The sequence below is a fragment of the Mastigoproctus giganteus genome, chromosome 9, assembly GCF_048544385.1.
Source record: "Mastigoproctus giganteus isolate SK-2022 chromosome 9, ASM4854438v1, whole genome shotgun sequence".
Taxonomy (NCBI): Eukaryota; Metazoa; Arthropoda; class Arachnida; order Uropygi; family Thelyphonidae; genus Mastigoproctus; species Mastigoproctus giganteus.
Window position 1 is genome coordinate 45,265,507 of NC_143583.1, and position 13,796 is coordinate 45,279,302.

The 13,796-nt window shown below is 37.1% G+C and overlaps 1 protein-coding gene across 1 annotated transcript in view; it reads left to right on the forward strand.

Moving 5' to 3' along the window:
• Nucleotides 1-13,796, forward strand: part of PolE1 (DNA polymerase epsilon catalytic subunit 1) — a 650,197-nt gene that overhangs the window by 3,661 nt on the left and 632,740 nt on the right. The window contains 2 exon segments of the mRNA XM_090380641.1: nt 2,176-2,188; nt 6,229-6,373. Coding sequence (XP_090236767.1) covers nt 2,176-2,188; nt 6,229-6,373 — 158 coding nt within the window.

A 13,796-nucleotide genomic window follows, 5' to 3' on the forward strand; every position in this document is an offset into this window, starting at 1 on the left:
ATAAACACCGAAAACAACAACGGACCCAACACTGAACCCTGAGGGACACCCACTAATAACATTACTGTCCACGATGAGCAGTGTCCATTGATTACCACTCTGTCTTCTCCCCCTCAACCACCCCTTTATCGATAGAAGCAATTTGCCTTCAATGCCACACTGCTCCAATTTGTACATCAGTGTTCCATGTGCAACAGTATCAAAATCCAGTTCTTTTGTGACTGCATCATAGTATCCAATCAAATTGGTCAGGCAAGACCTGCCCTTAACAAAATCATGCTGCGTCTGAGCTATAACTGAATTCTTGTCTAGATGATCCTGCAGTGCTTCTTTAACCAGTGCCTCCATTAATTTTCCTGGAACAGAAGTTAAACTAACAGGTCTATAATTACGTGTGTCAGCCTTTGATCCTCCTTTGTGAATTGGGGTTACATTTGCACATCTCCAGTCTATGGGTACCTCCCCTGAGTCCAAAGGAGCTCTCATAAGTATGGCTAGGGGTTTGCTTACTTCCTTTGCTGCCTCCTTTAATATAACTGGATAGATCCCATCTACCCCAGGTGCCTTTTTATGTTTATCCTCAACAATCTCTCCTCCACTTTCCTCTCAGTTATTACAAAATCATCTAGCTCACTACCAATGTCTACTTTACCTACGTCATTCCCCTTCCTGAATAACTCCTCATGCGTGAATGTAGATGCAAAATACTCGTTTAGATTGTTACCCACCTGAGCAGGATCCTCAACTGTTGAACCATCAATATCCAGTGGACCAATCTGATTCATCCCTTTCCTTCTTGAGTTTAAATAGGTAAAGAACTCTTTTCTGTTTTTATTTGCATCCTTTGCCAAAGATTTTTCGTAGTCTGCCTTTGCCTGCCTAATCTCCTTTGTGACTTGGTTACAGACCAACTTATATCTATCATAGGCTTCCATGTCGCCCATTAATTTGTATGTATTCCATGCATTTTTCTTCTTTGCCACATGTCTCATTAGTTCATCTGACAACCATTTAGGCCTAAATCTTGAACAATATTTCTTAGTTGGTATGTAAAGCCTGGTAGCTTCCAAGATTAGTTCCTTGAATGCTTCCCATTTTGAGTTTGCTGTTGGTAACATCATCAGTTGGTCCCACTGTATAGAATTTAAATACTGTCTCAGACCATCATAGTCGCCTTTACGAAAACAAAAACCCTTCCCTTTACCTCTGATGGTAGTTACCTCCATTTGACCAGTACTAATACTAATGATTATTATGTTCAATTTATATTATTAGAAAGTTCTGTTTTATGAATCACTGTTAACTTATATAGTACGTGCCACTTCCAGTCACAGTGGTTAGGAGCTTTTGTTAAATTGAGTGGCTCCTTTTTTTTACTCTCCATTTAGGAGATAAATCTGAATAGATTGAGTACAGGAGGCAGATGAATACATAAATGAGGAATGGAATTTAGTATTACAAGGGAAGAGGATCCCAGCTACAGGCTGGTGAAAGTTGACACCAGTTAAGTTGATTCCCTTTGAGATTTTGAATGGGATAAATGAAATTGTTATTAAGCAGAAGTTGTTGAGTTGTTTAATATGGAATGATAATACCTTTCTCCTGCATTGATTGAATGCTGGCAGTGTAGTAAATAAATTTCATGAAGTACCGGTTAAGTCATGAAATATAGACATTACAGGGATATCAGAAAAGTGGTGCTACTCAGACATTGGGGATGCAGAACATGAATATGGGGCATACAGGCTAAACAGAAAGGACATCTATTTATTTTTGTATGTGATTTCAAAGGGGAACCTTCAAACTCACCACATGAATTTATAGTTAAGCATAGCTGAGCCAGTTGCTGTGAGTATCATAGGAACTGTAGTGTTGGCAATTATGCTGTGCTGCAGTCACTTGCTATCATCCTTGCAGTGGGGAGGTAGGCCAATTATCAGTTTGTGGGTTTGTTTTAATAAATTTAAGAAAGGATTAGACAAATTATTAGAAGGGATGTACAAATGTTTTTCATTTTTTTTTTTTTTTTGGCTAATGCTGTATAAGTTAGCTTCTTTGCATCATATGCTAGCACTAATTTGGGTAAATTGTTGAGGAGGTTCAGTGTCACTCTATGAGCATCTAGTACAGCTTGAGTATTTTTGGTTTTTCTAATTTAATGCCACCATATGAAAGAGGGAGGGGAGGAGTGGGAGGTTTGGCTGTAAGTGAAGGAAGATTCTCAGATGCCCCAGAATAATGGCTTGTGATTTATTCCTATTATTAGTGGTAGTAGCAGCAGATGATGCAAGAAAGCAAGCTTATACAGAATCAGCCAAAAAAAAAAAAAAAAAAAAAAAACCCAAAAAAACACCCACCTCATTTGGCCATTCCCTCTAATAATGTCTATTTCTTCCTTAAATTTATTCAAACTTCCACAATACCAAATTGTTGTTTGTTCCAAGAATTGCTTACTTTCTGGACGAAAGCAATCCTACAGCCAACTTTTTTTTTCAGTTTGTTCCCTTGTGTGTGTTTGTGTTGTCCAGGAAAGAGTAAGAGCTAGAGGTATTTTTGTCATTGATTCATCATCTAGTGAAGATACCATTCTACATCCATTGAAGATGTTATTAGTGGTCTGAGAGAATCTGTTTGATGTTTGTGGGTGATATCAAGTTCCTAGATTTGGGCATCATAGAATTCAATGGGATATACTGTACAATGCATTAGTTATACATATTGATGATTTGAAGGTTGCTTATTTATAAAAATATTTCAAGTGTCTGTAACTAGTATAAAGATTAGTTCCTTGAAAGATTAGTATAAAGTTCTTGCAACAACCAGTTTGCTGGGTAAAACATAAGCAAATAAATCAAACTCATAAACAGTAATATCAGAGTCTTCACAAAGCAGTAAATTGTAAAATACAAAACAGTTAAAGTAATAAAGAAATATTCTAATAAAAAAACATGCACACATTAAAATTGTATAGTAGCTTTTGGAATTCTATACTTTTAGCTGTATGCTCTTTTATTATCTCTCTCTCTTAAGTGAAGAGACCAGGTGGCTCACCTTAGTAGTTAGGAGCAAGTGAAACAAGCAGAGTTGGTACTGTCAGTAATGTCCTTCTGTTCTGCAATATGGTTCTTGAGCCTTCCATGGGCATTGTTGTCAGTTGACATCTGTAATTCCCCCATAGGGGATGGAGGAATTACAGGGCGGGGGGAAATTCAAACCTTAACCATAATTATGAGAGCTTCCTTGTACTTGAGAGGTCCTCCATGGACTGCAAATGTGACCCCAATTCACATAGGAGGATCAAAGGGTGACATGAGTAATTACAGACCTGTTAGTTTAATTTCTGTTCTAGGGAAATTAATGGAGGCACTGGTTAAAGAACCACTGCATGATCATCTAGACAAGACTGCAGTTATAGTTCAGACACAGAATGGATTTGTTAAGGGAAAAGCTTGTCTGACCAATTTTATTGGATACTGTGATGTGGTCACAAAGGAACTGAATGCAAAAAATAATTTTGATATCATATACTTGTGATTTTAGGAAAGCTTTTGATACTGTTGCACATGGAAGACTACTGTAAAAATTGGAGCAGATGGCATTAAGGGCAAATTGCTGCTATTGATAAAGGAATGGTTGAATGGGAGAAGACAGTGTTAATCAATGGACACTGTTCTTCATGAATGTATTAATGGAGTGCCCTAGGGTTCAGTGTTGGTCTATTGTTGTTTTCTGAATTTATTAATGATATTGATGAAGGTATATCAGGTTTAATGTCCAAGTTTGCAAACAATATGAAAGTGGGTAGGGTTGTTAATAACAGTAAGGACGGTATGCTACTGCAACAGGATCTAAAAAAGTTGAGCAAATGGGCTGAGAGCTGGCAACTGAAGTTGAACATTGACAAATGCAAAGCTGCATATGGGTAGCAGTAACCCCCAGAGTAACATACCAACTGTGTGGCACTATACTGAAGGTATTGGAGAATGAAAAAGACCAGGGGGGGGGTGATTCTGCAGTCAGATCTGAAGTTTTCTGAGCAGTGCAGACAGTTTGCAAGATCAGCTCATTGTGTCTTGTCAATGATATTCAGGAATATTTCTAGCAGGGATAAGGAGATGATTATGCCCCTGTATAAGGCTATGGTCATGCCACACCTCGAGTACTGTATACAGGTCTGGAGGTGTCATTTTAGGAAAGATGTAGAGCTTCTAAAATGAGTACAGAGAAGGGCAACAAGATTGGTGAATGGAACAAAGGGTTGCTCTTACAGAGAAAGGTTTAAGTTCTGCAAATTGCAGTGTCTGGAGACTAGGCACCTTCCATGTGATCTGATTGAGGTATATAAGGACTTGAATGGTTTTAGAATGCTGATGGGATTCTACTCCACCCCAAGATTAATTACCTGAGGGGACATAAATTCAAATTGTGAAAAGACAGTTATAGAACAGATATGAAGAAATTCGCCTTTAGCCAGTGGGATTGCTGGAACAAATTTCCATCTGTTGTTCTTGAAGTTGACAGCTTAAATAAATTCAGAACAGAACTAGACAAACATTTGGAGTGAATGGATGGGTGAAATAGGAATGGTTTTTTTTGGCTGATGCTGTATAAGCTTGCTTTCTTGCATCATGTGCCCCAGCTAGTGCTAATGTTAAAGGCATATTTTTGCACATCCATTCCATAACTATCTTTTGCTTCATTTGAATTTACGCCTGCTCATGTGTGTAGTCTGAGCAAGAGGAAGAATTCCATCAGCATTGAGCTTGCTTAATCCATTCAAAGCCTTAAACACCTCAATCGCCTCGCAGGTGCTTAGTCTCCAGACACTGCACTTTGCAGACCTGAAGCCTTTCTTGGTAAGATCACCCCTTTTGCCCCCTCACCAAATTTTGGTTCTCTTCTGTGTACCTGCTCCAGCTGCTCTACATCTTTCCAAAAATGAGGTCTCCAGACCTTATAGGATGGAATAATTACCTCCTTATCTCTGCCAGCAAAATTTCTGTATATCATTGACCAAACTCTATGTGCTATCCTGGTAGTCTTTCTGCACTGGTCATAGAATATCATATCTGACTGCATAATTGCTCTCAGCTCTTTTTCATTTTTTCACTATGCTGAGTTTAATAGCACATATGTGAAGTGTTCCAGCCAATTTCCATTTGCCAAGAGTGTGCACCAGGGTGAATGTCAGAGGCTCACAAAACATTACGAATGTAGTGTAAACTATTTAAATACCAGCATGTAATTCTGGGAACTTTGAATATACTACATATGCTACATATTTGCATATGCATTAGCAAGGTGATGCCACCATTTTTTGAATTCCTCTTGTATTCCCCAGAAAAAATAACATTTGTACTTGAATTGGTAATAGGTTTCATTTTGTTAGTGTCTTGGTCTGTATTGTGATGTTCTTTTGATCCACTACTTTAAGCGCTATTAAGATATTGAAAATATGTCGGCTAAGACAAAGAAAGAGTATAGCACACTAATAGCAACAAAAGCATACCAAAAATACATTAATATCTACTGTTAACTAATTTAAAAAATTTAACTAATCTAAACTTGCTAAAAATACTGGTTTTCTAGAAGAGCATTGAAAAGTTTAGGGAAGCTACTTGGATGGCTGAAATGCAGTTCCTGAGTGTTGTGTTCTGACTGCTGGACATCTATTAAAAGACCAATTTTTAATTTCCAAAAGTTGGCAGGCATGCACATTTGGTATTAAGGTTACATAAATTATATACAGTATTGGGAAAAGGTGACTCTCTAAATAGTTCTGAGAGAATGTTTGTAAGGATGTCAAATTTTATTGAAAAGTGCTTTTACATTGGCTAATAATTGAACTCTGTATTATTCTTGAGTCTGTATATAATTCATTATTTACCTCTTTGTTGCTGACAATTTTTTCCAGAATTTTCATTTTAGTGATAAATAAAGTAATATGTCATTGGATTGCCTCTGTTAATTATAATGTTGATATTAGGTAAAGAAAAATAAAATTATGTGTACTGAATTACTTTAATATATTGAAATTGTTTCATTGTATTAATGTACTCCTATAAGTTAGTTTAATTAAAGTTAACACTATAAGAACAGGTTTAGGCACAGATACCTAAATCCATATTCTTAGGTAGCATTAAGGTTTGAATGATTTTCCTTACTGTAATGATATAATCCTGTTTAGTATTTCATTATAATAGAAATAAAATTTGTTAATATATTAAGTGCTCTCAAATTTTGCAGTAAAGAAGATACTTCTGAGAGAAGAATACAACAGTCTTTATTTAATGATGAGATCGATGCTAAATTTGGATTTCAGCGGTACAAGGAGTCTGGTGAAAAAGTAGGATGGCTATATAATATGCATCCTGTAAGTAAATTAATGTTTGAAAACCATCGTTTTTGAAATGATTAATTTCAGCATAGCTGACCTATAACCCCTGGGGCTCACATCTGGTGAGTGGGCTTGGCAAACCCAGGGTCCTGAGCTGAATATCATCATTCTTTTCTTTCTTGGTGATTCCTTTTTGCTTCTCTCTCTCTCTCTTTCTCTCTCTCTCTCTTTCTCTCTCTCTCTCTCTTTCTCTCTCTCTCTCTTTCTCTCTCTCTCTCTATCTCTCTCTCTCTCTCTCTCTCTCTCTCAGGGTAGCTCAGGAATGTTTTTGGCTGGTGCAGCATAAGCCTCAGGCTTCCTTGCACCATATGGCTAATAATATGAGAATGTTGGCAGGCATGGCAGGTTTTTGAAATTTATTAATTTCAGCATAGCTAACATATGAGATCTTAGTTTGAGTTTGAAATTATGGCTGACCAAACACAAGTCTTTCTTAATGAACTAAACCATTGAAAATTATGTGAAACACTTTTCTATGGAGTCCTGCATGATAGTATAATGGTTTTGTCACTTGTTTGGAGAGGTTTGGGTTCAATTCCCATCGGCGATTGGAAGAATTTCTGAAGTCCCCTTCAATCAAGGGGCTGTAATTAGTTGATCTCAGGCATAGGGTGTAAGGTTTCCCCTGTGGTTATTCTGCTTTTCAGCCTGCACAGCATGTAAATTAGTATTGAAACTTGTTTTTCAGCCTGCACAGAGTGCAAATCAAAACCCATAAGCACACATTTCTACTGACAATACCCATTGGTGCAGTATGGTCTAAATCAGTGCTTCTCAAACTTTTTTGGATCACTGCCCCCTAAAAAAAAGCCCTCGCCAGTGCTTTTTTTTAGCCCACCAATATAAAGTGAAGCTAAATAACTGAAATGAATATTTGTCTGTTTGCCTCCAAAAACGTAAATGCAGCCCTGCATGTATGTGTGAATTATAAAGAAAACTATTTACTGCACTTTATTCCTTCTTCGTAAAAAATTACAATTACATAAATAAAGTCAGTTATAGTCACTTAAATTAAGTTATAAAAATTAAAGTTAATTACATAAATAAGTCATGATATTAATGGAAATAGTTAATTATATTTTAATATTTAATGCGATGGATGAGCTTGGTGGAGATTTATTAGCTTATCAATATTAGGTTTAATATCTGTAAGCAGAAGTCGTAAATCGCCACGTTTAACAACATCCAGACAATTTCTTTGTTTTGTCAGCAATTGAGATACAGCACTGAAACTGGGTCCGACTAGATATGATGGAAAAGAAATAAGTAATTTTTTTACAATTCCCCACAATGCTGGATAATGGTCAGGGATTTTCTTTTGTAACAAAAATTCCTGATATGAATTTTGAAATTTTGGCTTCAGTTAAACTTCATTTTGTAACTCAATCAATTCTTCTACAAAACATTTACTATCGTCATTATTTAAAAAAGGATTTATAACCCAATCTGGAATTTTCAAATTATGGAGATCTTCGAACCTTTCCTGCATATCTCTGTGCAACATTTCTAGATGATTACAAAAACTTAGTAGAGTTTCATCAGCTATTTTTTCTTTTTTCTCTATTTCCAACAGATTTGGAAACTGATACAATTCACATCATTCTACGTTGCACATAAAAAGCTTTAATTTTGAAATAAATGCTGAAATTTGAGTTTTCGCTTTAATAAGAGTTACATCTTGTCCTTGTAAATGTAAGTTCATTGAGTTGAATCTAGTAAATATATCTGCAAGATAAGCAATATCAGTTTTCATTTTCTTGAGATCATTACTAAGGTCGTTGTTCCTATCTTCAAAACACTCGACAACAATATCAATATCGAGTTCATAAAATCTGTTGAGACAGTTGCCTTTTGACAGCCACCGAACCGCGGAGTGAAGTAGAAATCGTTCAAAATCTTCATTGTTTGATCACAAAGCTTTCGAAATATACGATCGTTCAAAGAATGTGCTTTAATTTTGTTTATAGTAGTAATAACAGTTTGTAGAGAATTGTGCAGTTGATCACCAAGTTTTTTTCGCAACTAAATGCTGACGGTGAATGGCACAATGAACAGTAATAATATTTGGCACAGCATTTTTTAAATAAGCCATAAACCCTTGTAACAGCCAATCATTGATGGTGCTCCCTCCGCCCCCTTTCATACATATTGCCCCCACCCCATCACCCCCTTTCATACCTATCGCCCCCATGGATAATTCAACTCCCCCAGGGGGCGATATTGCCCACTTTGAGAAGCACTGGTCTAAATTGTTGATGTGCCTAAACCAAACAACACCAAAAGGAGGCTTCAAGTGGTGAAACCCATGTTTAGTCTCTAGAGCAAAGTTTCCGGCATCCCCCTTCCTCCCCCCATACCTCTTCAACCCATGCACGGTACTAAGTACTATAGGTTTTGATACCTTTCGTGTTTGGGGTTTTCATAAAAAAAAAAAAAAAAAAAAACCAATCTTGCAGCAAAAAAAAAAAAGAAAATAAGCAAATGTATCTATATCTTTTATTAATTAATTTATTTTTTATTTTTCATGCAATGATATATTGGTATCATGGATTCTTGAATGGATATTATTAGGTTTAGATTATTCAGTTATATTTTTTTTATCCAAATTTGTCCATCATCAGACACCTTCTGTTTCATTTGTTGAGATGTTTGGAAGCAATTCACAACTTTTAAGATGGATCATATTTCGATGATTACCATATCAGAAGGTAGTACTGATGTGAAATGGGCTAGTGTTTGTGGAGCAGATAGAATTTATAAATATCTTTAGTCCATTCCCATTGTTTTTCACAGTAATGCTTAATGTGAGCATATTCTGTCATTTCAAAATCTAAAACAGAATTCAAGAAGTCATTTCTGCCAAAAATAAAATTATTTGTTTCACATGTAAAATTTGAAAATGGACATTACTACAGGCCTGTCAAAATGGGTAGTATTATAGACTGAAAATGTACTATGGGTTGCTTGTCTTTTGAATCACTCTACAGGGAGAGTGATTCAAAAGACAAGCAGCCTATAGCATATTTTTAGTTTTGTTTCAGTTATTATTATAAATATAATTCAACAAGTTTTGTTATTATAAATATAATTCAACAAGTTGACAACAAGTTTTATTTCTATTATTATTGTTGTTGTAAACAATTTTATAATTATGTTTATAGTATTAGTAGTGGTAATTGACACAAGGAAGCTAGTACATATGTAACATTTCCAAAAAAAAAAAAAAAAACAGCCCAACTACCCACTTTATCTGCACATCCCCTCTAAAAATTTTTCTAATCCTTCCTTGCATTTATTCAACACCAGATCAAAGTTTGTTACAACAAGCAGTTACTTTCTGGTTGAAGCAAATTTTCACACATATAGCCAGGAATCATCCCTTTTTAATTTGTATTTATATCTCCTTATGTGTGTTATCTGAGAAACAGTAAGAATGCCATGAACATTTAGTTTATTCAACCCATTTAAGCCTTTAATACTTGAATCAGGTCCTTGGTGCTTAGTGTCCCAGTACTGCAATTTGCAGAAATGAACTTTTTTGGTAAGAGTGCCTTTTTATGGTTAATCATGTTGCTCCTCTCTGCCCACGTTCTAACAGATTCATTTTTTTTAAAATGAGGCTTACAGACCTGTATACAGTACTCAAGATGTGGCCTAATTATAGAGTCATACAACAGAACAATCATCTCCTTATCTCTGCTGGCAAATTTCTTATATATCATTGACAGAACCCAAATCTCACATCCTAGCAGCCTGTCTGTAAAGATTTCATGTCAGACTGTACAATACCCAGATCTCCTTCATTCTCCACCACCACCTTGAGTGTGCGTGTGCGTGCTTGCTTGCTTGTGGTGCCTCTGTATCCAGGTGGGCAGGAGCAGCAGTGCGTAGCACATGCTTCTTGATTAGACCGAGGTTTGAGCCCTTGACCACCAAATACGGAGGATGCGGAAAGGTCAGAAAATGACCACCGCATATTCCCAGAGCAATGTGGCTTTAGTTGCTAATGTTCCTAAAAACCAAATAACAACAACAACAAGAACCTTGAGTGTGGTACCAACTAATTGATTTGTTATTCTGGGATTACTACTGCCCATATGCAGTACCTTGTATTTATCAATATTAAACCTCAATTGCCATTTCTCAGTCCATCCATCTAATTTTTCTAGATGATGTTGCAGTAGCATAATCTGATTCCTGTTATTAACCATCCTGACAACCTTTGCATTATTTGAAAACTTTGATATTAAGTGTTTTTTTTTTGTTATGTGAACCCCAAACATGAGAGGTATTAGAACCTATAGTACTTAGTATCGTGCTTGGGTTGGAGGTTGAGAAGACGAAAGAAGATATTTGTTGACAGATTGTAATTTTCAGGAAATACGTATGAAGGAAGGTTGTTCCAGAAAACGGCAGTTAAATGAGGAAGATGAAAAGTTGATTCTGTGGGTTTGAAGTTGGACAGTAAATGGATGTTGGCTGGTGGCGGCAAGTGTTTGGATTGTTTTGAAAGAGAGAGCGGAAATTATAGAAGCCAATTCAGAAGAACAGTGCCCATGGAAGTATCTGTAGAAGAGGCATGCAGCAGAAACAGTGCGTCTATGAGAAAGTGATTAGAGACTCTGTTAGAGATGAATCATTAATTAATCTAACTGCCCTCTTCGGAATGGAATCAAGAAGCCTGAGAGAGGTTTTGGGGGCACCACCCCAGATGTGGGAACAATATTCCATGGCAGGGCGGATTTGCGATTTATACAGAGTGAGCAGCTGTTTGGAAGAAAAGTAATGCCGAGAGCGAAAGAGAAAACCAAGTTTTTTAGATGCAGAGGAAGCAATATTTGTAATGTGCTTGTGCCAAGAGAGATTAGAAGTAAGGGTAATCCCCAAAAGAGATATATCATTTTGCCTAGAAATTGGAGTGTCACTAAAGATAAGCATAGGAGCAGAAGAATCCTTTTTGCGAGATATAAGACAAGACTGAGTTTTAGAAGGGTTGAAATCAACTAAGTTGTCTTTGCCCCACTGGAGAATTACCTGAAGATCGGCATTTAAGGAATTGGTAGCAGATTTTCGAGAAGTTGAAGCTGATTGAGCAGGACAAGGTTTCTCAAAATGGAAAGTTGAATGCAATGTGCTATCATCGGCAAAACTATGGATAGGATTTCCAGTCAATGGAAGAAGGTCATTGATATACAAGAGGAAAAGAGTGGGGGAAAGAACTGAACCTTGTGGGGACACCGGCATTAGTGGAGAAGTTAGAAGACAGAGCCATCTACCATCACCCTCAGTGAGCGATCAGAGAGAAAACTGGATAACAAATTACTAAAAACAGTTGGCAAACCATAAGATGGAAGCTTGTTTAGGAGACCTTTATGCCAGACACGATCAAAAGCCTTTGAGATGTCAAGAGCAACTACTTGTGTTTCACCGAACCTTTCCATTGAATTAGTCCATAAATGGGTAACATAAGCCAGAATATCACCAGTGGATCGACACTGACAGAATCCATACTGGTGATCGTTGATCAGACGGAAGGTTTCTAGGTAGTTTAAGAGTTGGCGGTTAATTGATTTCTCCATTACTGTAGAAAGAGTAGAAGTAATTGCAATGGGACGATAATTGGATGGGAGGGATTTATCACCCTTTTTAGGAACTGGCTGGATATGAGCAAATTTCCAAGCAGAAGGAAAAACACCTTTGGAATAAGAAAGTGAGAAAAGGCGGCAAAGAATAGGAGTAAGTTCAGGACCACAGGTTTTGAGAACAAGTGGAGAAATACCATCAGGACCTGGAGCTTTCTTAGCATCAAGATTCATCAAAATCCTTCTGATATCCTTTTGACGGAAGACCGCAGGAGGCATTGAATGGAGCGTGTTGGGAATGGTGGGAGGTGTTTTACCAAGATCATTAATACATGAGCTGGAAGAAAAATGGGATGCTAGCAGGTCAGCTTTATCCTTGGCTGAAGTGACAACAGAACCATCTGGTTTGGACAGAGGTGGGAGCAGAGATGGGCAGAAGTTGCGGCCAATAGCTTTGGCAAGAGACCAGAATGCTCGGCTACCATTAGGGCAAGAAGCAAGTTTTCTACTCTTAGCCTGTTCAAACTCTAGTTTGGACTGATTAATAACTGCTTTACAATTGTTACGAGCTTTGGTGTAGGCAGAAAATTAAACTGAAGAATTAGAAACAAACCAATTACGATATGCAACATTCTTCTCTTGGACAGCCTTAGCACATTTATTGGAAAACCAAGGTTTAGATAAAGGATGAGATTTTAAAGTGGAGTGTGGGATAAAGGATTCCATTCCTGCAAGAATAATTTCACTGACATGGTCTGAGCAAATGTTGACATCAGAAGTTTTGAAACAGTAATTCGACCAATGAAAAGAAGAAAAGAAGTCTCGCAGGTCATCCCATTTTGCATTCTTGTAATGCCAAACAACACAAGGTTGGGATTAGCCATGAGATAAAGGTTCCATTGGAGAAGAGACAATCACCAAGTTGTGATCTGAAGTGCCTAAAGGACCTCTCACTTCGACCGTGTACTTAGAAGGGTTGTTTGTGAGAAAAAGATCAAGCGTATTGGCTGTATGATTAGGATTGTCCGGTATTCTTGTAGGTAAATGAACAATCTGTGCTAGGTCATTAGTAATTGCAAAAGCCTCAGCATCTCTACCTGCTGGGGCGGTGTGACTAGAAAACGGAAGCCAGCTGGAGTTGTGAACATTAAAATCACCAAGGAAAATTACCTCACTGTTAGGAAAGTTGGACTGGAGAAAGTCAAGTTGCAAAGAGAGGAAGTCAAAGAGCTCCAAGTGATTAGTGGAGTTGGGAGAACGGTAGAGACAACAGATGAATTTAACATAATGAGGTAGAGAGATTTTAAGCCAGAGAAGATCAAAGAGAGGAGATTCCAAATTGCCAAGTCTCTGACAGGGAATATCAGAATGGACATATGCACAAATACCACCTTTGAGGCGAAAGGAATCATACAGCGAATAATTTGGGCATCTGAGATGAGCAGTAGTTGAATCAACCGATAACTGAGATTCTGTCAGAAAAAGTACATGTGGTTTGGCAGACTGCAAGTGGAAATGGACATCGTTGAGATTAGAATTGAGACCACGTATATTTGTGAAATGAAGTGTGATTTGCCTTTATCAATATTGTTAATAAATATTGAAACAATCTCCCTTGCTCTTTCCTCTTGGTTATCAGAAAATCATTTAGTCGCCAGTATGGAGATACCAGAAGTATACTTTGTATACTTCTGGTATCTCCATTCCTAACAAATTCTTCATATGTGAATCTAGATCCAGTGTTTATTGTTTTTCAGCAACCCTAACAGGATCATCAGTAATTGTACCACTCATATCTAGTGGGCCAATATGGTTCA